General features: G+C 43.3%; 1 protein-coding gene across 1 annotated transcript in view; it reads left to right on the top strand.

Moving 5' to 3' along the window:
• The window catches only part of LOC308282166 (voltage-dependent T-type calcium channel subunit alpha-1I-like), a gene marked incomplete at its 3' end in the record, with an annotated part of 234,626 nt that overhangs the window by 194,247 nt on the left and 13,416 nt on the right, over positions 1-26,963 (top strand). The window contains exons 30-34 of the mRNA XM_080722510.1: positions 3,753-3,831; positions 8,243-8,364; positions 9,182-9,494; positions 11,137-11,255; positions 21,789-21,929. Coding sequence (XP_080578636.1) covers positions 3,753-3,831; positions 8,243-8,364; positions 9,182-9,494; positions 11,137-11,255; positions 21,789-21,929 — 774 coding nt within the window. The remainder of the gene's footprint in view (positions 1-3,752; positions 3,832-8,242; positions 8,365-9,181; positions 9,495-11,136; positions 11,256-21,788; positions 21,930-26,963) is intronic.

Here is a 26,963-nt window from a genome sequence, read left to right as displayed (position 1 = left end):
CACAGGCCGTGAAAGCCTTGAGTTGTCACATGGTTGGCTACATGTTTGGAATTGTAGGGAGCGACTTGAGTTTTCCTGTAATGTGCGTGTAATGGGTGGCAGGTTTATCCATGTTTGAAGGAGGAGGAGGAGGAGGAGGACTGTATTGCTGTGATTTAATAAAAAGCCCAGAACACCATACATTTTGTTATTAGTGTGGCACTTGTTCTAGGTCAGAGCATCTTTTGCCAGCAAAGTGAACCTGCTTTTTGTTAACCTTTGCAAAACAGAAAAGTGAAACTTTTGGTCAAGCTTCACTTGACATCACAATACAGGTATATATCACTTCCCAGTGGATTCCTCGCGACTCGCGTCAGTGCAACCACAAATTTCCAGAATTTTCTAGTTGATGTTGGGCTTGATGCAAACCGGTCTGACAACAGAGGGAGAAGCACAACCAAATCAATCAACTAATTAGGCATTAATTAAAAGGAATAACAAAATAACTTAAATTAACAGTGGCACGGATAGCCACTAGCCAGTATGATCAGCAGTGTAGCTGTGTGCGTGAGTGGAGATGTGCGTGATCGCAATGTTGTGCGGTGAAGGCTGCAGCGTCAACCACAATGTTTCTCGGGGAGAAGAGAACCAGCAGCTGAGCTCCAAGAAGGCCTTTTAAAAGCCACCCACCTCTAGTACCAAATACCACAACCTGCCATCCCCACAGCAACCACTGAACCTATAGGGAGCAAATCTAAAGGAATGCAGATGGAGAGGGAATTGCAGGATGTGAGCAGAAAAGTCAAGCATCAGAGACCAAAGCCAAAAGAATCCTCTCATCAAAGACCCAAGCCACTGTGTGTGTGTGACCTGAATTCGGGGAATGGAAGTGTTCTTGCCTCGTGGGAGACACTCAACAAAGGAAAAGTGTGCTCCTTGCATCCTTGGTGCATGTGCTTGGCTGAGGAGGGGACGACACTACCAATGCAGGCTCAGGGCCAGGCACGTGCACACATAGACATCAAAGGGGGCTTGAGCCCCTGCCCTTTTATCCATCTGTAAAAGGTGCCCTCTCCAGACCATGAATCCAGTTTTTTCTATGGTGAAAGAAATGCAAATGCCCTCTTTCCATGCCATACCTGAAGTCAGCATTCATAACAAACTCTTATGAACTTGAATGCAGCATCTTGTGCTGAAAGAATTGCCCTCTTTGTGTAGAAATCCATGCCGTTACGCAACATCTCCAGTATTGACTTGATTATGCTTCGTTCAGTGTGGTATCAAACACCGAAAATAGCCAACCTCCAAGCTCACAACGTCTCGCGCTGCGACGCGTTGTGAGCTTGGAGGTCTGCTATTTTCGATATTTTCACCAAAAGGCCCTTTTAGAAATGTCAGCCCCTGCCTCTCTAACATGTCCCTGCTCAGGGCTGCGGATGATCTGAGTCGGAAACCCACCAAGACAGAACTGTGTCTGTGCACAGAGGACTCTCGGCTGGTCTTGTGTAGCCGGGGCGAGTGCCGGTGTGGAGGTCCCGCCCGTGACTGGGCCATCAGTCGCTGATTGATGATGGCGACCTCCCCTCCAGATGCGTGCGCGTGTGTGTGTGTGTGTGTGTGTGCCCATGTCTGTCTGCGTGCGAGCATACATGTGCTTGCACCTGAGAGTTTGCTCATCAAACTGCAAAGGAAGAAAATATAACCACCCAGAGGCTTTAGTTTGAGCTTAATCATAAGCTGTCAAAAAATAAACAAACCTGTGAGCTGCACAGACTGTGCTGTCGAGTAGATGCTAGGGATGGGACGATATGAACATTTCATGTCACGATTATTGCGATATTATCGCGATAATCAAAATATCCCCAACATCCAGGGCGGAACATTTTGCCAAAAAATAGCAGCTCTACAAGCTCACACGCGTCTATTATTTGGCAAAGAGATTTGGTAGAGAGTGGAAAAAAAGAAGTAGAGTTATTTCCAGGTCCGTCTTGCCAATTAGAGGGTTTAAATGGTACCGGATAATACAGCTCGTTAAATAAAAATAGATCCCAGTGCATGCCTGGCCGAGGATAATTTCACGATAAATTCAAACGTCCACAATACGATTATTGATTATTGTTTTTTTATCACGATAAACGACAATAACGATTATCGTCCCAACTCTGCAGTGTCAGAGAACAGCGACTGATAAATCACCCTATGGGCCATTTGTCACAAACATTTAGAGTCCTGCACAGGCTCATTGAGCTGGTATTTATGAATGAGTACTACATACTCATCACCAATCCTGCAGCGTCAGTGGCTGCAGGACATAGGTCTATACAAACATAATATAAAAGTACATCAGTTACAACAGGTGCAAGGAAATTGCACTTTAGCAGAACCTGTAAATTGTTAAGCGTATGAGGGGCGCAAAACGTAAAACATTTCCGTGGAGATGCGGGATCTCAAGCATCAGACAGACCTGGGAGCTTGTGTGATAGACTCCAGTACTCTGGCGTAAAGAGAGAATTTACATTTAAAGTGGGAGTCCCCGCCTCTATCTAGACTGCTGATCCCAAACTAATCTACCTCACCGACCCCTATAGCCTCCTTGCAGCTTAATTTGAACATTCAGTCTAGTAGCAAAAAAGTAGCAACATATCCCATAGGACCAATGCAATCACTGTCTCACATCTGCCTACTTGTGGCAACACACAAATGCATCTTCCAAACACAGGGTGTGTCTGACCTAGCCATTACCATACTGTATTCCTCAGCCAAAACCCTATGCTATACCAGTGGTTCTCTTATTTTGGGGGGTCCCCAGATGATTAACTTTAATGTGCAATGTTCTTTTCTCACTCAACAGTAAACACACCAAAATAAAGTTTAAGTGTATATGCACATTTCTAAAGTGACAATTTAAGGACTATTTAATACCTCTAAAATGGCAAATTAAACATTGGCCAAATTGTCAAATATTAGTGTAGAAATTGTGAAAATAGACCAGGCGTTGTGAGAATGTACGTAGATCTGCTATCACCAATAGAACCGTGTTATACAAAAAATGTAATGCCTCAACTCTTAGTGCTCATCAGGGTAGGGGGGTCCCCAGTGAAAATATGATTATTTTGGGGGTTGCAGCCTAAAAAGGTTGAGAACCACTGTGCTATACGACCACCTCCAGCTCCTGAAAGCAGGGAGACAGGTCGGAAAGGGTCGACACAGGTTTCAACTTTCATTTAAATCAATTGAAGCAGTCCGGTTAATTTACACGGTTCATTTTACAGCATTGGTTCTCAAATTGGGGTCCGGGGACCACCAGGGGTCTTTGGAGGGTTCCAGGAGGTCCCTAGCAAAAAGGGAGTTAACATAGATAGCATCGCAATTATTTTATCCGTGTATCGTTTGGGTATTCAAATAGCCGATCTACAAGTTCACAGCTTGTACATCTGCTATTTCTGAAAACATTTGGAAACATCTCAAAAAATGTTAACAGAATAGTTTAGGAATCGTCTAACAAATTCTTCTCCTCTGGGGGTCCCTGGCACAAAACATTTTCAGTTGGAGGTCTGCAGCCAAATACAATATAAGGGTCCTTCTTTAGAAAAGGTTTGAGAACCACTTGGTTTTCAGTGCACAGGATCATTAAACATTTGTTTTGATAATCCAACTAAGGTCTGCAAAGCTTTGTCTTTATTATTGATGATGTGATGTGACTGTATGACCTCATTATGCATGTGACCTGATGCTGATATGTGATTGGCCGTTTGCGTGTGTTTGACTGACAGGTGGGGAACCTGGGCCTGCTCTTCATGCTGCTGTTCTTCATCTATGCTGCTCTGGGAGTGGAGCTGTTTGGAGAGATGGGTACGTCTGTCCACAGTCCACCCTACACACAGCTCAAATACGCAACTGTTAGGCGGCATTCACACAGGCACGTTTTATTGCGATTAAAACAAATCCTGTAACGTATTTTCGGAAAATACACCAGTAAGACTCCCTAATCGGGAGATAAGCGACCGTTGGTCGCTTATCTCCTGTCACACTGCTGACATCAGTATGACATCACACCGTACACAAATGACCCTTATATAAGACCGGCATTATCTACCGACAGATTAGTAACAAGATGTCAAAATCGTTGAAGGTTGAATCTCCAGATATGGAGATAACCAACACATCCCTCCATATATGGAGATAACCGACGAATCTCACTAAGTCTGACCTCACAAGCCCCATATTTGGACACGAACAACATATAACTCCATATATAGAGACATAGCTGCTGACATCAGTATGACATCACACTGCTGACATCAGTATGACATCACACCGTACACAAATGACCCTTATATAAGACCGGCATTATCTACCAACAGATTAGATGCAAGCAGGATCTCGACTCTGACACAACTCATCGGCTCATAAGCTGGTTCTCCCTCCATATATGGAGATAACCGACGAATCTCACTAAGTCTGACCTCACAAGCCCCATATTTGGACACGAACAACATATAACTCCATATATAGAGACATAGCTGCTGACATCAGTATGACATCACACTGCTGACATCAGTATGACATCACACCGTACACAAATGACCCTTATATAAGACCGGCATTATCTACCAACAGATTAGATGCAAGCAGGATCTCGACTCTGACACAACTCATCGGCTCATAAGCTGGTTCTCCCTCCATATATGGAGATAACCGACGAATCTCACTAAGTCTGACCTCACAAGCCCCATATTTGGACACGAACAACATATAACTCCATATATAGAGACATAGCTGCTGACATCAGTATGACATCACACTGCTGACATCAGTATGACATCACACCGTACACAAATGACCCTGACGGCACACACCAAGCAGTGTGATGTCATACTGATGCGGAGATATGAGCAGGGCAAAGGTGTGACGTGTGACGTGTGACCGACGGACGGATGGCCGGTGGAGGTTTTGATACTAAACTGCGACCTGACGGTCGCAACAACGTTTGGGCATGTGTGAAGACGCATCCGTATTCTTTTTCGAATCAAAGAAACGAATGCAAATCCACAAAAAGACTGTGGTTTTCGATTCGCTACAGCAAACGCTTCACTGTTGGTGTGAATCCATCCATCTCAAATACAATGAAACATTGTGGTAGGCTATATAGAGCGCGCTCTCTCTCTCTCTCGCTCTCTCTCTCTCTTGCTCTCTGTGCCAAATCATGTCCAAATGGAGACGCTTTACGCGCGGAGCGCAGATAGAGAGGAGCCAGGGAGGGGCAGAGAGAGAGAGAGAGAGAGAGAGAGAGAGAGAGAGAGAGAGAGAGAGAGAGAGAGAGAGAGAGAGAGAGAGAGAGAGAGAGAGACAGGTTGACGTTCTCCTCTTCGTAGATATTCATATCTTGCTAAAGTATTTGCTGTCTCCTTTATTGCTGGTAGATTTTGCGAGTCCCTCCGGCCGCTGCTGGTTTTATTTTTTGATCGCCCGTTTCCGACCGCAGATAAATAGGCTAACGCCTGTGCCACGGGGGTCCTGGGAGTTGAACTTGAAGAATTAATAAACATAGGGAGATGGAGGAGGCATTATTATGCAGCTTGGATACATAGGCTACATGTCCCGTGGACAGACGTGGACTCAGCAATTCATTGTTTCGGATGACAAAGTGCAGTGTGAGCACAAACGTATCAATTAAATATGCAAGAATGTGGCAACTTCACCCCTCCCATTCGCACGACTAAACCGAATTATATTATGAGAATGTGGCCTTAGGCTTTGTTTAGCCTGGAACATAGGCTGATTTTGGTATAGAGCAATGGTTCTCAACCTGTGGGTCAGGACCCCCTTGGGGGGTCCCCACATTATTTTGGGGCGGCCCCTAGATGATTAACTTAATGTGCAACATTGTTTTTTCACTCAACACAGTAAACAAACCAACAGAACATTTTAAGTGTATAGAGGGTATCTGCACATTTCTAAAGGGACAATTTAATACATCTAAAATGACAGATTGAACAATGGCCAAATTGTCAAATATTAGAGGCAGAAATTGTGAAAATAGCTCACAACGCCTCGCCTCGCTCACAACGCCTCGCCTCGCTCACAACGCCTCGCCTCGCTCACAACGCCTCGTAGATTGGCTCACAACGCCTCGCAACGCGACCTCTGACTTAATGCTCATGTCATTATGACTCAGCCATAACCATACTTTATAACAACAGTGTCACTTGTCTAAAATAGCTGATCTACAAGCTCAAAATGTGCGGCGATGAAATGCGTTGTGAGCTTGTACTATTATGCTGGCTGATTATGTGACACATGGGCTTGTGCTGTAGATCTAATTACAGCGAGCGTCTTGTGACAGAGTCTAAAGGTAGACCTTTATTAATCCTGTGAGATGGCCATGATAAGCACTCAGGAGGGAGCTGTTAGGGGTTAAGTGTTTTGCTGAGGGACACTTCAACATGCACACCAGAACTGATGACCTTCTGATTACCTCACAGCCTCTCCACCCACCAAGTGAAAGTTGAGCATAACTCACACCTTTGTCTCTTTACTTTACGTTATTACCACAGGAATCAATACCGAAAGGTCGACGACGTCTGGATACAGAAATCTGATCTGATCTCTTGCAAATGACAGCGTGGACAGTCAGTCGTAACGGCTGTATTTGAGAAACAAATTGGATGTGCCTGCAGTTTGAACAAAGCCTAAGCCTAGGTGGTTTCACGCCTGAAACAAAGCTCACCGTTAATGAACGTTCCAAGCTTTGTGAACTTCCTCTTCACAACCGTTGCCCTGGGAAACCGGCAGAGAAACAGTTATTAGTTATTACTTATTAACTAGCTAAGCCACACATGAATGTCAACAAGCTTTTGTTTTCAATCTGCAAGAGGTACAAACAGTTGACAGGATGCTGACTAGAAAAAATAGAATAGAAAATTATTATGTGATAAATTTGATAAAGAAGCAGTCAGCAACTCCAGCTTCGAACATCATATCAGAATAAATCAGGAGTCTTCAATGTTTTCAGGCCAAGGACCCCTTAGCTGAGAGACAGATGAAGCAGGGACCCCCTCTATATATTGTATAAAATTGTGTTGCAGATTAAAAATGTTCATAGATTTCTTAGACAGCGTAGACTTGTTTGACAGCACTGTCATCATGTTGGAGTAATGTGTATTTTCAGACATTTAACCATTTCAAATACTTTAGTCTGCTCTTCTTATCCCTTTACAAACCTCTTTGCCAAAAATAGCAGATCTACAAGCTTAGATCTGCTATTTTTGGCTAATGTTTCCACTCAGAATAGGGATGCTAGTGTTCAAGGGGTTAACGTAAAAAACAAGATCATATCACACAAAGGCCCCCCTGTAGTAACTCTGAGGACCCTGTTGAAGACCCCTGGTATAAATCAATTGTTGTTTGAGGCATGGACATGGCATCATGGACCATGGACAACACAACACGTCACGTCACACCATGATGCAATGCTATGTTGTGCAACAAATGATATAGGGCAGGGGTAGGCCAACCTTACGGGTGCTGCCAACGTTGGCACAAGGGAGTATGATCACTGGCACACTAGCAGTGATCAGTGTAAGAGGATTTTTATTTTAAAATAAAATATTATAAAATATGTAGTCAATTAAATGAAGTCCCCTCACATCTGTATTCAAGTTACAGTACATCCTGCACTTAATTCTACATTCATTTAAACTCTGAACTCTATCTGGGGAGAGAGTCTGCGAGATAAGTGGGTTATTGTTCTGAGTCTAATGATCATTACACTGTCCTAATGAGAAAGAACATATTTCAAAAGAATAAAATTGCATTGTTATGCATATGGACGGTGGTGGAAAAAAGTACTCAAACGTTTTACTTAAGTAAAAGTATCAATACTGCAATGTAGAAATACTCTGTTAGGATACAGTCACACCAAAGTACCTATGAGAGTGGATTCCCGATTCTGACAATGCATTTCGATGAGAATGGAGTGTTTTTTTTTCTCGTTTTTTTTAGAAATCCTCTACTGGCAGGAAACCGTTCCATTCTTGAAATGCATTGACTCTCATAGGTAGTTTGGTGTGACCATACCCTCAATGTACTTGAGAAAAGTACAAAAGAATTGGCTTCAAAATATACTTAAAACAACAAAAGTAAAAGTACAAAATGTTTGAAAATAGCAGATCTACAAGCTCACAGCGCGCCACATGCCACGCTTTTTAACATTGAGGCATCTTTCGAACAAAGCTTTTTATTTGCTTGCTCCCTCTCTCAGTGTGTAATGCAGACTACCCATGTGAGGGCATGAGTCGCCACGCCACCTTTGAGAACTTTGGCATGGCCTTCCTCACCCTCTTCCAGGTGTCCACCGGTGACAACTGGAATGGAATCATGAAGGTAAACACATCTTCCTGTTCTTCATGTAATAATACATCTTTAAATATATCAGTATTAAATCCCGTATTAGACCTTCTCTGCATTGCATTTGAGTGTGATTGTGCCAAGAGCCATTGACTGTGAAGAGGATAGTTCTCATCCGCTGTGCATGTCACTCTTCAATAAGTCACTTTTTTGGGCATACTTGGGTATAGTACTTATTGGATTGCTTTAATTCTACAGTTTTTAAAAACACTCTTTCTCTCCATCCAAATACTTTCTACATCCGCCTTTTTCCACTCTCGTCCATTTTCTCTCCATCCACATATCTGTTCCCTGCTTTCCCCGAACCTTCATTCCGACTCGATCTTCCTGGCTTCTATCAAACCACCCGCCTTGCAGGCATGTGCACACATACAGTAGACATTGAAAGGGGCTTCAGCCCCTGCCCTTTTATCCATCTGTAAAAAGTGCCCTCTCCAGACCAGGAATGCAGTTTTTACTATGGTGAAAGAAATGCAAATGCCCCCCTTTACATGCCATACCCTAAGGCAGCATTCAAGAGAATTGCCTTGTCCAAACTCTCCTGAACTTGAATGCAGCATCCTATGTTGAAAGAACTGCCCTCACTGTCCAGAAATCCACACCACATATTCATACTCCAGTATTGCCTTTTTTATGCTTACCGTAGTTTAGTGTGTTATGAAGTACCGAAAATGAGCTTGGAGGTCGGCTATTTTCAATAGGCCAAAAGGCCCTTTTTAGAAATTTCAGCCCCTGCCTCTCTAACATTCTCTGCACGTCCCTGCCGCCTTGTCTTCCCCCTCCCCCATAACAGGACACGCTGAGGGAGTGCCCCCCGGTCTCAGGGCACCCGCCCAGCGCCTACGGCTGCAGCGCGGGCCTGCAGTTCATCTCGCCCATGTACTTTGTGTCGTTCGTGCTCACCGCCCAGTTCGTGCTGATCAACGTGGTGGTGGCGGTGCTCATGAAACACCTGGACGACTCCAACAAGGAGGCGGCGGAGGACGCCGAGATGGACGCCGAGATCGAGCTGGAGCTGGCCCAGGGCGGCCAGCTCTGCTGCATGCTGGGAGGCATCGGGGCCATCGCCGGGGCCTCGGCCGTGGCCGCGGGCCTGGGAGGCGGCGGTAGGGATGGCGTGATTATTATGGATGACACATGTCACGATTACTGTGGCTAGGGCTGTCACGATTATGACATTTTACATGACGATTAATTGTTGCTCAAATATTTGCCATTAACGATTTAATTGTGTTTTTGTAGTTGACAATGACAATTCTGTTTGGCTGGTAGGCTTTGAAGTTGCACATGGCAGATATGACACATAACCTCAATATACAAAGAAATCACTGACACATTTTGACAACTTTATACTTAAAAAAAGAACATTGATAGTGGAAATAGCCGATCTACAAGCTCACAACGCGTCGCGACACGTTGTGAGCTTGTAGATCTGCTATTTCCACTATTTTTGAAAATGTTTGAAACTATATGAACATTTGTCAACAGGGAAATGATTACCAGTAAGACTCCCTAATCGGGAGATAAGCGACCGTTGGTCGCTTATCTCCACCAGTAAGATGCCTAAGGGAGAAAAGCAAAGGGCGAGGTTGCACCATTTCTTGGTCTTCTGGCCAGTGATGTATATCGGACCATTTAACCATATATGGAGACATCTGGTACCCAAAGATATTCACAGATATGGGCTTAATATTGATGACATAAGGGATCTCCATATATGGGCGTAAAAGGGACTTGGTTCCCCTGGCATCACAGGGATCTCCATATATGGGCATAAAATGGATTTGGTTACCCTGGCAACACGGGGATCTCCATATCTCCATATATGGGCATAAAAGGGATTTGGTTCCCTGGCATCACAGGGATCTCCATATATGGGCATAAAAGGGATTTGGTTCCCCTGACATTACAGTGATGTCAGTGGCTGGTTCTACAGAGGGGATCTCCATTTATGGGCATAAAAGGGAATGTATGTATGATGAATTGATGATGTCAGATATCATAGACGTCATAGGACTTTCACATAACGAATAACTGAGTAAGCATGTAAACCCGTAAAATCTATATTTGGGCATGGCTGATTTATGACCTCATCATGATGACACGAGCAAACACAGCTGAATTGTATAAATGATCAGTGCAGAAACCAACAGAAGTATTTGACCAAGACTCTTCGATTTAAACATCAACAAAGGTGTGACGTTTGTTGATGGTCACAAAACGTGACGGACGGACGGACGGACGGACGGCCGGTGGAGGTTTTCATAGTAAACTGCTCCCTAACGGTCGCAATAACGATTATGACAAAATAATTGCGATTATGTCAAATAATTGCGATCAGACGATTACGTAATAATTGTGACAGGCTTAACTGTGGCAAAACATAATAATTGCGATTAATAACATTATCGTGATGCCCCGGCATCCCTATCCTGGGAGCAACCTTTGCCCAAAAATAGCCGATCTACAGGAGCTTGCAGATCTGCTATTTTTGGCAAATGGTTTTGTGTAGACGGAGTGAAATAAGAGCATATACCAAATGCTATGCAAAAGCTAATTCAACTTAGTGTATGACAGAGGACAATCTCACAATGAATTTAAATCTCTGAGATACGATTATTGTGAGCGTTTCTTTATCACAATGAATGATACCGATGATCGTCCCATCCCTAGGCAGTGTTGGTGTCGGCCTTGCAGGGAGTGGCGGGGCCGGGGTTGTTGGGGTGACGCCGCCACCAACCAGAAGAGCAGGTGCAGGAGCAGGAGGAGGAGGAGGAGGTGGAGGAGGAGGAGGAGGAGGAGGAGGAGGAGGAGGGCACGAGGGCCAGAGGCATCATAATCGACGGAGGCTGTACTCTCCAGCTCAGGTGAGCGTGGGCAGGGGCGTCACAAGGGGGATGGGGGGAGTGGGGGGGGGGGGAGGCGAGTGGTACTGAGTTACTAGGGCCCAAGGTGGAGGGCCGTAATTATTTTATACTTTAGCTAGTGAAAAATAGCAGATATACACGCTCACAGATCTGCTATTTTTGAAAAGTCGTGAAAATGTGAGCAAATCTTTGAATATATGTATTTTTAAGCAGACATTTGTAACTCAAATTTTGCTTCTGGGGGGTCCCTGGAACTATATATTTTGAGATGGGGGTCCGTGGCCAAATCCATATAATTTTGGGGGTCCTTCACATGAAAAGGTTTGAGCCAGAATTTGGTGCGGCACCCCCGGCCCGGACTCAGCTTTGCTGTTTTCGCAGTGCAGGTCGGATAACCGCTTGCACCTTATTCTGGGACTGAAATTTGAAAATAGCCGACCTACTATAGCTTGTAGATCAGCAAATATATGTATTGTGGAGATATTTAGAGGACAGGAGGGAGCCTAGCATATAGAGCACTTGGGGATCCGGTCAAGTAAGCGCAGGATTTAAAGTGGATAAGTCTTGATCCCCGGGCACAGCCAGTGCGAGAAAGGAAATAGAATCATTTCAGGTTTGTAATGGAGGATTCCATGCAATCAAACATGAATATTGGGGATCATGGATATCTGTCATTTATGACAAAAATAAATAAATGTTGGTCAGCAAACATTTAATGGTTCATTCAGATTATCCATCTGCCTGCAAAATCCTTTTTCTATCCAATATCTCACCTGCTCTGTCCCATGGGAGTCTGTGCAGCCAAATGTATTTGCCGTGCTATCTGGTACGGCTCCTTGAGGGTTTTGCGGCCGCCAGAATCAACTTCAATACTCCCTGTAATAGTTGTAATAGTTTGCAATCATGCACATCCTCTGCAATCTGTCCTTATAAAAGAGTCAAAGCACGGATTGGGCATCTATCATTATTTTCGCAGTCTATCTACCGTATAGAGCGGAACACTGTGTTACATGAAAGTTAGGATAGAGTTACTCAAGCTTTGTGTAGCAAACAACAAAGCAACGTGATGAGAATAACGGAAGATGCTGAATGAATACTGTAACAGAGCAAAGACCTAAGAGCTTAACCACTTAAACCCTGTTCAGTCATTTTCAACTCCATGCAGATTTGGGCCTAGATTTATTTAATGCTTCAACTATTGAAATCTGATATCTGCTATTTTTTAATAGTTAAAGCATAAAATAATGGTTAAAGTGGTTCAAATCTAAAGTAACACAGATTTGCGGTTACAGTAGGTCTAAATGGCTTTTAAAAGGGCTCTGCCATGTGCTTGACTGCCGTCATCATATCATCACACTACAGTTCAAATGATTCAGATGTGTGTGGCAAACTCCCTCACTTTATCCTGTGCTTTAAATAGACTGCAACAACACTGCAGTTCACAGCAGCACGGGTCTGATGGACTGTCCACACTGTGCAGATTGGTCTCCTAATCGTTAGCATTACGTTATTCACCACAACTAACAAGGATATAAACTTACCTGAACAGATGCACGCCTCTTGTATTTCTCAACACAATCACAACCTTGACATAACTCTCTTTTTTTTGTCGCAGTTGGCCCATTCAGAAATATTAGATAATACCACACTCTCCTCTTCCATTCCAAAATGAAATAATGATAACTGTATCAGCCGCAAAAAGGATAAAGTTTGCCATGTGTTTTGAAAATGCACAGCATCCCACTCCTTCCCCTTACTGTAATCTGATTGGCTGTACGTTGACCAACAGGTGATGGCCAGGAACTGATATGTATTTATTTTCTCCTCCTCGACTACAGCCCAAAATACACCCAACGAAACAGACTACCGCTGACGATCGGAACCCCCGCGGTTTGCCGGCATGGTGTATTTTAGGCTCATGGTTTCAAATCTGCTCACAAACATGTCCTTCACCGTTGAACTCTCAATCCAACTTAACAGCTCAAAGTGGTCGTGATTCTTTGTGGCGGGACTGCAACAATCTGTCTGTTTAACAGACCTACAAAAGTGCTTTGGAATGATGAAACAGGCTTGTGCAACAGTTCCACATCCAGACACACTGGACACACTGTTTCTGGCAATAGACGCTGTTGATGGTTACTTGGCTGCACATTCCCTGACACTCTCAAAATGAAGACCCATCATTTGTCCTCTGACAGTGGCGGTGACAGTGGCAGGGACAGGGCCCTGACAGGGCTGGCTCCCCTGATTGCTGCAGGCTAAATTCACCCACCCACACACACGCACACCCACCCACGCACACGCACACTCACAGGAACGCTTGCGTGCACGCCACACACACAATTATGGCACCTGCACATCTGAACAAGTATTTATAGAAGCAAGCCTGCTGGCTGGTGAGGATGCAATTTACTTTGGTGGACGAGATTAGGAGATGGAGAGAAAAAGAGAGATAGAGAGAGAGATGGAGAAAGATATAGATAGAGAGAATAGAGAAGGAAAAAAGCAAACCGAGGAGAGAGGTTGAAAAGACAAACAGATCAGGAACTCCATGTAAAGAGATGGCTATAGTGACGGGAGAGGGAGAAGTGACGAGAAAGAAAATGAGAGCAGAATTAACCCCATCAGGTGAGAGGGGAAGACATGTTGGAGCGGAGCGGATCTACCAGCTTGCAGCACGGCACTGAGTGCCGCTTTGCGAGCTTGTAGATCTACTATTTTTGAAAAATCATGAAAATGTGAACATTTTGACCCGATTCTATAAGTGTCTTCTAATCCTTCTAAGGTTTGTTGAAAATGTTTCTATGTCATTGGTGCTCAAACTTTTTCATGTCAAGGACCCCCAAAATGATATGTATTTCGTCAAGGACCCCCATCTCAAAATACTTTGTTCCAAGGACCTCCAGAAGCAAAATTTGAGTTACAAGTGTTCGCTTTAAAAATACATTGTGGGCCAGTGCTGTGCGTGTTTGAGAGTCACCTGACCTGAGCGGATTAACCGGATTTGTGACTGATAGAGTGACTGACAGTCAAGTAAAAGTCAGTCAGTCAGACTGACTTTTACTTTTTATCCCAAGGGTGTTGACAGAGATCATGTATGGTAGACGTGCAACAGTTAATCAAACTAATTGATTAAATAGATTATGAACAATGATCAATTTCAATAAAATAATTTGTTTGGGGGAATTTTCATTATCGATATCGGAAATAGCATAATATATATTTAAAAAACATATTTCTCTATTATTATCATCACAAAATCAATAAATATAAAATAATTGATTTTTGTAGACACTCCATGCTATGACCTGACGAAGATGTATTGACATCGAAACGTTGTCACTTTTGCCTGCACCCTGTAAAGAAATAAAAAAAAGGCTTAAACAGTCCGTGTTTGCTCCTGTGCCTTCCTCCTACTACATCAAATAATCGATTGTTGAGGCCCTAATGTACAGTACAGGATGTATGTAAAGGAGCCAAACTATGGAGTAATAGAGCCATTGCGGTGCAGAGTCGAGAGAGAGAGAGAGAGAGAGAGAGAGAGAGAGAGAGAGAGAGAGAGAGAGAGAGAGAGAGAGAGAGAGAGAGAGAGAGAGAGAGAGAGAGAGAGAGCAGCAAGTGCTGGCACAGAGGACAGAGAGAGATGGCGTGTGGGTGGCCGGCTCAGCCACTGTCTCATTGTGCTTATAGCTCATTGTCTGTCAGCCTGCTGGTATTTTTAACAAGAGGGAGGAGTAGAGAGAGAGAGAGGAGAGAGAGGACGAAGATTATTTTCTTCTGTTGTTCCGTATGTGCGCCTTTTTTAAACTTCCTCCTGATTAGCCGACAAACAACTGCGCCACAATAATCACGGTGATCCAATGCAGTTGGCACGCGTGTTTGTGACTAATATATAAATACATTATACACATATGTTTGTTTATAGGCTACTGTGTACGGTATCTAGATTAGCATCCGCTGTTGCCTGAGGCTGTCCAACCGAGAGTTGGCATATCATGATGAATAATTTGTCTTTTCACATACGCCTTATTTATTCACAGAGACGCAGTCTCACTTAATACGTTAATAAATAGATTAAGTACAAAATGGTTCTCCTGTGGGCCGGCAGTGGCTCAGGAGGTAGAGGGGCAGCCGATGGGGGAACCTTCCTTCCGATTCCCGGAAGGTTCCCGACTCGATTCCCAGCTCCCCCTGAGTTGTTGTTGAAGTGTCCTTGAGCAAGACACTGGACCCCCAACTGCTCCCGATGAGCAGGCCTTTGGTGGTTTCCTCCTCCATTGGTGTGTGAATGGGTGAATGTAACATTGTAAAGTGCTTTGGATTAAGTCACGTTACTAGTAAGACGCCTCAGGGCGACAAGTGTCCTCGCCCTAAAGGGTGATGTGGACATCAGGGATCTCCATATATGGGCATAAAAGGGATTTGTTCTCCTGGCATCACAGATGTAGGGGTGTGGACATTATGGATGTGGACATCAGGGGATCTCCATATATGGGCATAAAAGGGATGCGTTCCCCTGGCATCACAGGGATCTCCATATCTCCATATATGGGCATAAAAGGGATTTGTTCCCCCTGGCATCACAGGGATCTCTCTAACAGGGCATCATTAATATTGATGACATCAGGGAACTCCATATATGGGCATAAAAGGGATTCTGTTAGTGTGACATCACAGTGACATCAGAGCATGATGTCAGAGCGGCAAACCCATAGACACGTGTACACGTCTATACGGATGCGGACAAGCTGTGACGTTTCTCATGGTAAACTGCGACATTCGGTCACAATAAATCCCACCATTAAACATTTATTTATTTAGTCCTACTGGGATTTCCCAACAGCGTTGGGGGGAGAGTTGGCTGATGCTGCTGACAGGCTTGTCCTTATGGGTGCTACAGCACACAGACATTCTGTGAACTGTCCAAGGTCAATGTTTTCCCCCTCTGTGTTTTGGTTCCTTTGCTGCCGGATGAAATCTAGTGTCTCCTACTCTCCTCCTTAGCTGTGAATTCTACCACACACACACACCTCTCTGCAACGACAGTGCTTGGTGTCAGCGTTTTACAGGTTGAGCTCCTTACTGTAGCTTCAGCTCAGCTGCTGCCATATCAGTCCAATAGAACCGATAGCAATTATTATTCCATGCGGGGTAAGCTATGTGATAAAACTACAGTACATATCAATCCCAGTGGAGGGAAAAAGTACTCAAATGTTTTACTTAAGTAAACGTATCAACCCTGCAATGCAGAAATACTCTCTCAGGGCACAGCCCCACCGGACTTTTATTCTACCTACAGTATGAGGGTGGATTCTGCCAATGCATTTCAATGGGAATAGAGTGTTTTCTTGCAGAAATCCGCAAATGCCAGCAAACTGTGCCATTCCCATCGAAATGCATTGGCAGAACCCGCCCTCATAGGTAGAATTTTAGTTCGGTGTGACCGTGCCCTTTGAAGTAAAACAATTTACATCAAAATATATGCTACAGTTCCAAAAGTAAAAGTACTCGTTATGCAGAATGTCCCGTTTCACAAGGTATAATGTGTATAAAAATACTTTGAAAATAGCAGATCTACAAGCTCACAACGTGCCGCAACACGTTGTGATCTTGTAGCTCGTCTATTTTCAAATAGCCAGAGTTTAAATAGGGCTGAAGTGGTAAATGCGTGTTTTGTAATAATAATACAAATCTACAAAGTAACTAGTAACAAACGTTTTCAAATAATTGTAGTCAAAGTACAATATTTGTCTCTCAGGTGTAGTGGAGTAGAAACAAAAGTACCTCTAAGTACAGTACTTGAGAACATAGTTACTTTCCACCACTAATCAATCCCCATTATGCTGTTTGCTCCTCAAACAGCTTAATGTTTCAGGAGTTAATTTGTTATGTCCATTAAAAAAATGGTTATTCCATGGTCATCATTAACATTGAATACCTTGGAATGGAGCATTTGGAGTAATGGTGCTCCAGTTTGGTGAATGAGGAGGGTCTCCCCCTCACCACCCTCCTCCCCCGGAATACTTCATTCACTCAGTTCAGTAACTTTTTATCCCACAATTTGTTAACCCATTTTTTCACCCAGTGCCAATTGCCTAAGCTATGTAATCCTGGGCTCGGCTCTCCCTCTGACGCACCTGGGGAGACAATGGACTGACCTCATGCACCCTTCAATGCATGAGTAGTCAAGTTGTTTCTTTTCACCGGACAGGGGGGATTTCCCCGGTATGGACGTAGCGTGTGGAAGTAACACATTATTCCAACCAGTTCCTTTCCCCTCCATCAGGCGCCCCGGCTGGCCAGGGGGAGGCATTATTGAGACCATGATTACTGTATGTTTTTTTTGTGAGGGTATCTACCCAAGGGGAGAACATGCAAACACCACACAGAAAGGCCCTTTTGTCAACCCCACCTAGGGTGTGGGCGCTGATGACGCAGAGGAGAGAACACGCCCCCAGTGCCCACAGCGTCCCCCGGCGGGATTCAAACGCAGGACCTTCTAGCTGTGAGGCGACAGCGCTACCAACTGCGCCAACCTGCCCCCAACACTTTTGCTATTGATAATTTTGTAGGGCTAGGTTTTTTTGATTGATTATTTTATTAGACAAAAATGGAGAACAGTACAAGTATAGTCAATACAATAGAAATGTAGTACAATACAAGTACAGTTAAACACCCTGCCTAAAAGGAACATCCCAAATAAGTCTTTTTTACGTTGGAAGTCCTTGGTATTCAATTCATGGACATAACATATATACAGGAGAGGGGAAACAAGGGGGTGGGGCTAAGATAAGTGGGGGGGGGGGGGGGGGGGGTCACTTCTCGCCTGTCTATGGGAGAAGTGATGACTACCTCTGTCTCTGGCCTTCTCAAAACGTCTCATTTGGATTAAAAGCTTGTCACTTTCCTTATCTAATCCCTACTGAAGTATAGAGCTGTTGAGACAGTTGCTCCATGGTGTATTGAACCTGACTATGGGGGGGCATACAGTAGTTGATTTGCAGGGGTCTCGGGGTCACAGCAGGGTGCCATTGAACGAGAGCAGCGCTGGCTGAGAGGGACGGATGGAATGGCAGCAAATCAAAGCAACCACTGGCAACACTTACCCCACCTTAACCTGCAGGCGGGAACCCCTGACTTAGTCAATCAATAAGCCTGCAGGCTCGACCCCTCACTGTGTGTGCCTTTTACATGCCCTCTAGGCTCAGTGCTGGGAAAATACTGCAATATAGAAATACTCTGACTGTTAAGTAAAAGTCCAGAATTCAAAATGTACTTGAGTAAAAGTACAAAAGTAATGGCATCAGAATATACTTAAATTACCAAATGTAAAAGTACTAAAATGTTTGAAAATAGAAGATCGACAAGCTCACAACGCATTGTTGTGCATGTGTGTGTGGGCAGTGATGGAAAAAGTAATAATACTCAATACTGTATCATACTGCAATATAGAAATAGTTAGGGTGCCTTCACACCAAAATACCTATGAGAGTGGAAGCCGCGTTCCGCCAATGCATTTCAATGAGAGTGAAGCGGTTTCATGCCAGCAGAGGATTTCTGCTAAATACGCTCCCTTCTCATTGAAATGCATTGGCGGAACGCGGATTCCACTCTCATAGGTATTTTGGTGTGAGGGCACCCTTACAAGTAAAAGTCTGGAATTCAAAATGTAATTGAGTAAAAGTATGAAAGTAGTGGCATGAAAATATACTTAAAGTACCAAAAGTAAAAGTACAACATCGCGACGCGTTGTTAGCTTGTAGATCAGCCTAGGTATAAAATACAGCTAAAGTAGATTAATGTGTGTTTTATAATGTAATCATTTATATCTGCAAAGTAACTAGTAACTAAAGTTTTCAAATGATTGTAGTGGAGTAGAAGTAAAAGTACTGAAAACCGGAAATACTCAAGTAAAGTACAAATACCTCAAAACTGTATTTAAGTACAGCACTTAAGTAAATGTACTTAGTTACTTTACACCACTGTCTGTGTGTGTGTGCGTGGGTATGTGGACTCCTACTGCACATGTGGGCTGGGCATCCATGCATGTGAATTAATGTGACTGTGAATTAATGTGACTGTGCGTGTGCATGCTTCAGTCTGGCGTTATTGACTACACTTAACCTATACTCACCTATACTCACATCATGCCCTTTGGAGCCCACGGAGAGCTTGAGAGACCGAGGAAGAAACAAGTGGTTTGAACTTTAAAACATGGCACTGCTTGTGCTTGCCATGAGCCAACATGAGATTTATTTTTGAATAAATTCACAGAAGAGAGAGAGAGAGAGAGAGAGAGAGAGAGAGAGAGAGAGAGAGAGAGAGAGAGAGAGAGAGAGAGAGATGCCGGTTCTAGACTCAGGTGGCCCTATGCAAGATTATTTAAGGTGTCCCCCCACTGACGAATGCACTTTTCTTTTTACAGATACGGGCATCTTTGAATGACAGGTGTCGCAATGCCCTGATCTCCCAAACTCATTGATTCATTACTGACAGTGACTGGAGCAGCTCAGTGTGATTGGCAGGTCACAACACATGCAAAGTCATAACCACTGCAGCATCCGATCTAAATGTTCTTTTTGGAGGCATATTGACTTGAGTGAATCAAGTACAGACAGCCAGGCCTAGAGTGGAGTTGGGGATTATTGTGAGATATTTTTGGTGTAATACATGTGAAGTACTGTAAACATCTTTTGGGATCCAATGACAAAGCAAACCAGTGTGATCTCATTCATCTTGTGCATTGCCACTACCAACCAAATCATAACAAGCGGCATCCGCAGTACTCCCCTCCCCCCAAACCCCACTTGCACTTTGTTAATCACTTCCATAAGGGTGTCTACTCAATGTCTAAATTGCTAATCGTAAGTAGGAGAATGAAAAAATATACTAGAAATTGGAAAGGGTAAAATCTCCTGACATTTCAGTGTAGATTTGTCAATCAGTGCGAAAAATAAATAAGACTCCAACTTGAAAAATAACCACTTGCTCAATAGAAAAAAAGACACCCACAAACCACTCGATATTTGCTCTCTCGGTTCAGGCCTGGGCGACCTTTCATCATTTCCATTTTCGCATTGGCGTGGCTCGATGGCGCCCGCTGTCTCTGTGAAATCTTACAGCAGGACTCCGCCATTGACTTTTGGGCTTCCTCTGTGTCTCTGAATGGAGTTTGAGATTTTTCTTTTTTAAAGCACTCCTCTATTATGGCTCTCTTTTAAAACAGATCAGCTCTCTATTTATAGAAACATGCAATTCATCTTAAAAAAAGACATGCAATTAATCTTGAAAAAAGTCCTCCTCTCCTCCTTTGCTACCCTCACAAGAAGTCAGTCCCCCCCCCCCCCCCCCCTTCTTTCTCTCTTTCCCTTTGTCTCGCCTGCCACCAGCAGATGAAAATATAACACACCGCCTCCAACAGATAGTGGTTAGTTAAAACACACACACACACACACACACACACACACACACACACACACACACACACACACACACACACACACACACACACACACACACACACACACACACACACACACACACACACACACACAAGACTTAATCATTCATGTGATCATACACAATAGAGGTGTGGGAGCACATTAACAGGAGGATGGGGGAGAGAGAGAGAGAGAGAGCGAGAGAGAGAGAGAATTTGACAATGTGTGAGAAGAATAAGACAGAGAAATGGACTCGTTTGCTGTACAAAGCGAGCGTTGGAGAAGTGTGGATATAGAAATGAGAGTGCGGGCGTGAGAGAGCACAGGATGAAAACGGAGGAGGCGGCGATGAGGATGATCAGTTGGATCTTCAGTGTGTGCTGCACTGATTACGTCACAACACCGGGAGACTATAAAAGGCACCATACGCCAACAGGACAGACACAAACTTCCTTTGAGACAGACAGGTGGACGGACAATGCAAATGATGGGGGGAGAGGGAGGGGGGGAGGCTGTTGCTCAAGCACACAAAACGTTATTAGGAAACAATGCTTTAGGGAGACTGATGTTATTGGTTTACTAATTAAATTATATGACTTTGCATATTTTATATATTCATCCTCTCTCCAGTCTCTCATCTTCTCTCTCTACATGTTCTCTTGGCTCTTTAGCTTATTTTTTTCTTTCTTCTTCCCTTTTTTTTGTAATTCAAATATTTATTTTTCACAACGGTACAGAATTTAACTACGGTACAATGCAGCATAATTTAACATTAAAATAAAATACAGTCAGACCAAAAAATGTAATAAAATAAAAGTAAAAACCCTTTCCTTTGATCTCCTCGTCTCTTGCTAATATGGAAGAAGAGAAGAGAAGGAGAGGACAGGAAATACAAAAATGAAGAATCAAAAAGCTGAAGATGAACTAACTGATTGAATTCTCTCTCTCTCTGTGTGTGTGTGTGTGTGTGTGTGTGTGTGTGTGTGTGTGTGTGTGTGTGTGTGTGTGTGTGTGTGTGTGTGTGTGTGTGTGTGTGTGTGTGTGTGTGTGTGTGTGTGTGTGTGTGTGTGTGTGTGTGTGTGTGTGTGTGTAGGAGAGGCAGTGGTTAGACAGCGTGTCTCTGCTGATCAAGGACTCAATGGAGGGAGAGATGATTGACAACCTGTCCGGCTCGGTCTTCCACCATTACTGCTCTCCTCCCGTCTGTAAGGACTGCAAGAGCCACACACAGGAGGTACACTGTCTGTCTGTCTGTCTGTCTGTCTCTATGCCTGTCTCTTTATGTATGCACACTATCCGTCTGTCCAACATGTTCTCGTGCCATGTGAGAATTAGACGTGTGCAAACACAAATATGTCATGCATAATGTCAGACAGATGGTCTGCACAGTCTGCAAAGTGATACTACTCAAGATCTACCAGGACTAACTGTGGTATTGACGTAAACATCGAATTCTGCCAAGTTTGTCACAAGAGTTCAAATGTACTGTATGTATCTATCTGCTTGACTGTCTGCAAATGTATGTACATATCTGTCTGCCTATCCATACGAAATCATCAACCTACACATTACTATTTATATCCACAGCTCTCTGTGCGTGCTCTCTCTCTCTCTCTCTCTCTCATACACACACTCAAACACGCACGCACGCACGCACGCACGCACACTATTGTGCATTATGTCCCGCCTTGCCTTCCTGTCAGCCCAGAATAACTAAATCCCAGTAGGAAAGACTTCCATCAGCAGCAAATCCCTCTTCCTGTAGTCTAGCTCCATCATATGGGCTCCCTTCCACCTGTGTGCTAACACATATGAGCAGAAGGTTTTTGGAAAGAAAACGCTAAGGGATGGATCAGATGAAAGCAAGCATTCCCGAGCATGCAAACTAAGAGCACAGAACACCCCGGGTCTCTGGTCCAACCCAGCCCCTTCATGCTGTGGTACTCTAGGCTGCATGTTTAGTCTAACACGCGTGTCCCCATCAGCTGAATATCACAGCAGCAGATATACTTTCACCAAACAGGCTGTGAGTCATGAATATGACAAATAAATGCGCATATAGATGGAGCGAGAGAGAGCAGGGAGCAGAGAGAGCTGGAAAGTGGTACAGTATACTGTATGAGCAGTGGTGGAAAGTACTGTAACTATAAGTACATTTACAAGGTATTGTACATGAGTATGTCCAATTTCCAATACTTTTACTTCTACTCCACTACATCTCAGATCCAAATATTGTACTTTTGCTTCACTACATTTATTTTAAAACTTTAGTTACTTACAAAACACATATACTGTACATTACACACTTCAGCCCATATACATACACACATATTTTGGCCATTTGAAAATAGCCGATCTACAAGCTCACAATGCCTTGCGATGTGATGCATTGTGAGCTTGTAGATCTGCTATTTTCAAAGGTTTTGTATACATTTGAAAACTTGAAATGATAATGAGTACTTTTATTTTTGGTACTTTAAGTACATTATGATGCCTATACTTTTGTACTTTTACTCAAGTAAATTCAGAATTCCGGACTTTTACTTGTAAGTGTGCCCTCACACCAAAATACCTATGAGAGTGGAATCCGCGTTCCGCCAATGCATTTCAATGAGAGTGAAGCGGTTTCATGCCAGAAGAGGATTTCTGCAAAAAAAACGCTCCCTTATCATTGAAATGCATTGGCGGAACGCAGATTCCACTCTCATAGGTATTTTGGTGTGAGGGCACCCTATCCGAGTATTTCTACATTGCATTATTGATACTTTTACTTAGGTAAAAGGTTTGGGTACTTTTTCCACAAGAGATGGACAAGAGGAAAAGAGAGAAAGAAAAATGGGAGAGAAGTTGTGCAAAAGGAAAGCGGAGCCTGCTGTCCAGGGGCGTCAGCGTCACAAGGGGGGGGGGGGGGAAGTGGGACTGAGTTACCAGGGCTCAAGGTGGAGGGGCCTTAAGTCTTTTATACTTTAGCTATTGAAAAATAACAGATATACAAGCTCACAGCGCGGCACCGAGTGCCGTGCTGCAAGCTTGTAGATCTGCTATTTTTGAAAGTCGTGAAAATGTGCGCAAATCTTTGAATATATGTATTTTTTAAGCGAACATTTGTATGTTTGCAAATTTTGCTTCCGGTGGGGTCCCTGGAACTAAATATTTTGAGATGGGGGTCTGTGGTCAAATACATATCATTTTGGGGGTTCTTCACATGAAAAAGTTTGAGCACCATTGACATAGAAACATAGCTTTTTCAAAAAACCTTCAAAGACACATTTTCACGATTTTTCAAAAATAGCAGATCTACAAGCTCGCAGCGCGGCACTCGGTGTCGCACTGTGAGCTTGTTTATCTGCTACTTTTCAATAGTTAAAGCACAAAATGTGAGTGAATCCTTGTACCCAGGGCCCAGAATTTGGTGCGACACCCCTGCTGCTGTCTGTCACACCATGATAACCTGAGATCAAACGCAGCACTGAAACCCTGTCTTCTTCCAGTTGCCAAGGTTACTTATAATTAAAGTGATACTGGTCATGTGAAGAAAGTTTACATTATTTACACGGACGGTATAAGTTTTAGCTATAAATATCATTCTACTGTCGGGCAGAAACCTTGTATCTCCACATTTCATCTTTCATCTGTTTTCTTTTGAGCGGTGGTCACACCGTCCCCGTAGCGTGGCCGTGTGTGTATGTGTGTACCCGTCCGTGTCTGTTTGTCTGTATGTAGCCTGAGCCAGGCCTGCAATACCGTTGAGTGACCAGAGAGGTGCTGTTGAGCAGCCTTGAAACACACACACACACACACACACACACACACACACACACACACACACACACACACACTCTGAATGTACTCTGAAGGTTCACACTGGTGTGATTTTTTTCTTAAATTAATAATAAGAAGATAGGTCACACTAAAGCAGCGAAAATAGGTGATCTACAAGCTCACAATAAATTGCAGAAACAGTTTTTCTTTTCTTTTCTTTTCTTTTCTTTTCTTTTCTTTTGGGGTGGGGAGTCACGCACCTTCAAAATATATTGTATTGTGATGATACAGTAATCATTTATTGATCATTTATTAAACTTAAGGTCAGTTCACACTGGACGCGCTAAACATAATGGTTTGAATTGCGTAAGCCGTGTCGCCCTATTGAACTGACATTTTGTGAATGTCAGGGATCAAGCTGTCAGGGCACAAGGCAACACAGATATCGACACCCTTACATTTTATTAAGTTATCGGGCACTTGAAAGAGGTTAAGAAAACATAACTCAACTGAAAATAATACATAATATTGCTCTGTCTGTGTATGGTGCTGGTGTATCCTACGCTCAGCAGTTAAATCCTGTATACATGGCGCTAAGGTGACAAGCATTTCATTCAAATACACTATTGATCTATATGCTTTAGTACCATTTTGCACAGTAAAACCCTTGCAAGGTGAGAAGAAGGTGATCTTTGATAAATTGCTACAGATATGTAGGTTCAGAGGACTGAATTCTCCAAATAAATGGTAAATGGGGCATTTATATCTTGATTCCAATCAATATACTGTTTGATTGGAATGGGGGGGATTTACATAACCATTTGCATAGGCAATTTTAGTACTAAAATAAGCATGACAGTCTGCAAATGTATGTAAAATAAATTGCCTATTCAACAGTTCCTCCCCCCATTCCTTATATGTCGCTTTATGCATAACATACATTTTTATTGCATTGGGGGTTTCAAACAAGCCTGGTCATTGTGGGGTGCCCAGCTGAACGCCAACGCACTGTTGTCGGCTGCTTGAAATCTTCTATGAAGACAGCGCAGCATGCGACTGCCTGGCCAACCTGGGAATATCATTTCTACCTGCCCCATATATAGACCACCTTCAAAAGACAGCCTCTTCCTCATGGACGACATGGCTAACGATGAGCTGCACATCTGATCAGTGGTGGAAAAAGTACTCAATCATTTTACTGAAGTAAAAGTATCAATACTGCCATGTAGAAATACTCTGTTACAAGTAAAAGTACAAAAGTGTTGGTATAAAAATGTACTTAAATTACCAAAAGTAGAATGCTGAAAGTTCACAAGTTTTCAAATGTATAAAAATCTTTTGAAAATAGCAGATGTAGATCGGCTATATTCAAATGGTAGAAATGTATAGGGCTTAAGTGGTTATTGTTTGTTTTGTAATAATAATCAAAATATACAAAGTAACCTAAGTTTTCAAACTAGACTGCACTCTGTAGAGGTGCCAACTTGCTTTTTGTGCACTCGTGTCCATATGGCCTACTTGTGCGCCAGCAGAGCCCGCAAGTACTACTTTTGTTGCTGTTCGGTGCTGCTGTCTGTGTTCGGTGGCCAAGTTGGCACACTGTCGACTGACTGTGCTCTTCTGGCGCAAGTAATAATAGAGGGTATGCGCATGCATAAAGTGAATGGCAAATCGAGTGGCACATCGAGTGGCAAAGTGAGTGGCAAAGTGAGTGGCAAAGTGAGTTTAATGTCGTTTAACGTTGTTTAATGCAATCAGATAGGACTTTTCTCTTAAGTGTATGGACTGTCATGTCCAGAAAGTAGTTTTTTTGCTCATTAGTTGTTCCCGCATAACTTCCTGGTATGATGATGATGTCACGTGCATACCCTCTATTGTAGTGAAGTAAAAGTACAATATTTGCCTCTGAGATGTAGTGGAATAGAAGTAAAAGTACCTCAAATTTTACTTAAGTACAGTACTTGAGTAAATGAACTTAGTTACTTTACACCACTGCATCTGATAATACACGAAAGAAGGAGAAGCCCAGCTTTCCTGGTGGGGCAGACACATTAGATGTTGAAATTGACAATATCCTTTTCTAAATCTACCATTGCTTCCACATTCCTCTGTGCACAGAGAATTTAAAGGACTTCTGAGAGTTTATTTGCATTGAATACAGTCGGCTCCTTTCTCACCGCAAGAGCTGTCTAGGCATTCAGAGGCTGATTCGCTTCAGATGCTTCCCATCTTAAAGATGGGGTGCCGTGATTTTTTATTCACCCTGCAACATAATCATCAGGTATTAACTTTTAAATCACCTTCATGTTTAAAACGCGGCCTTCTCTACCGGCCGTTACAAAAGCAATGAGGCCTGAGTGAAAGAAAATACTATCGTGAAAATAAACAGGACATACTCGGGTTACATTTACTCTGATTACTTTTTCACTAGCCAAAACATCACGTTTCTAATGACCTGGACGCCTGCACCATGCAAGCACCTGGGTGAGGAGGGTGATCTAGGTGA

The sequence above is a fragment of the Nannobrachium achirus genome (assembly GCF_963921795.1).
Source record: "Nannobrachium achirus genome assembly, chromosome: 3".
NCBI classification, from domain to species: Eukaryota; Metazoa; Chordata; class Actinopteri; order Myctophiformes; family Myctophidae; genus Nannobrachium; species Nannobrachium achirus.
Note: the sequence above shows the minus strand (reverse complement) of the source record. Positions and strands in the feature narration are given on the sequence as shown.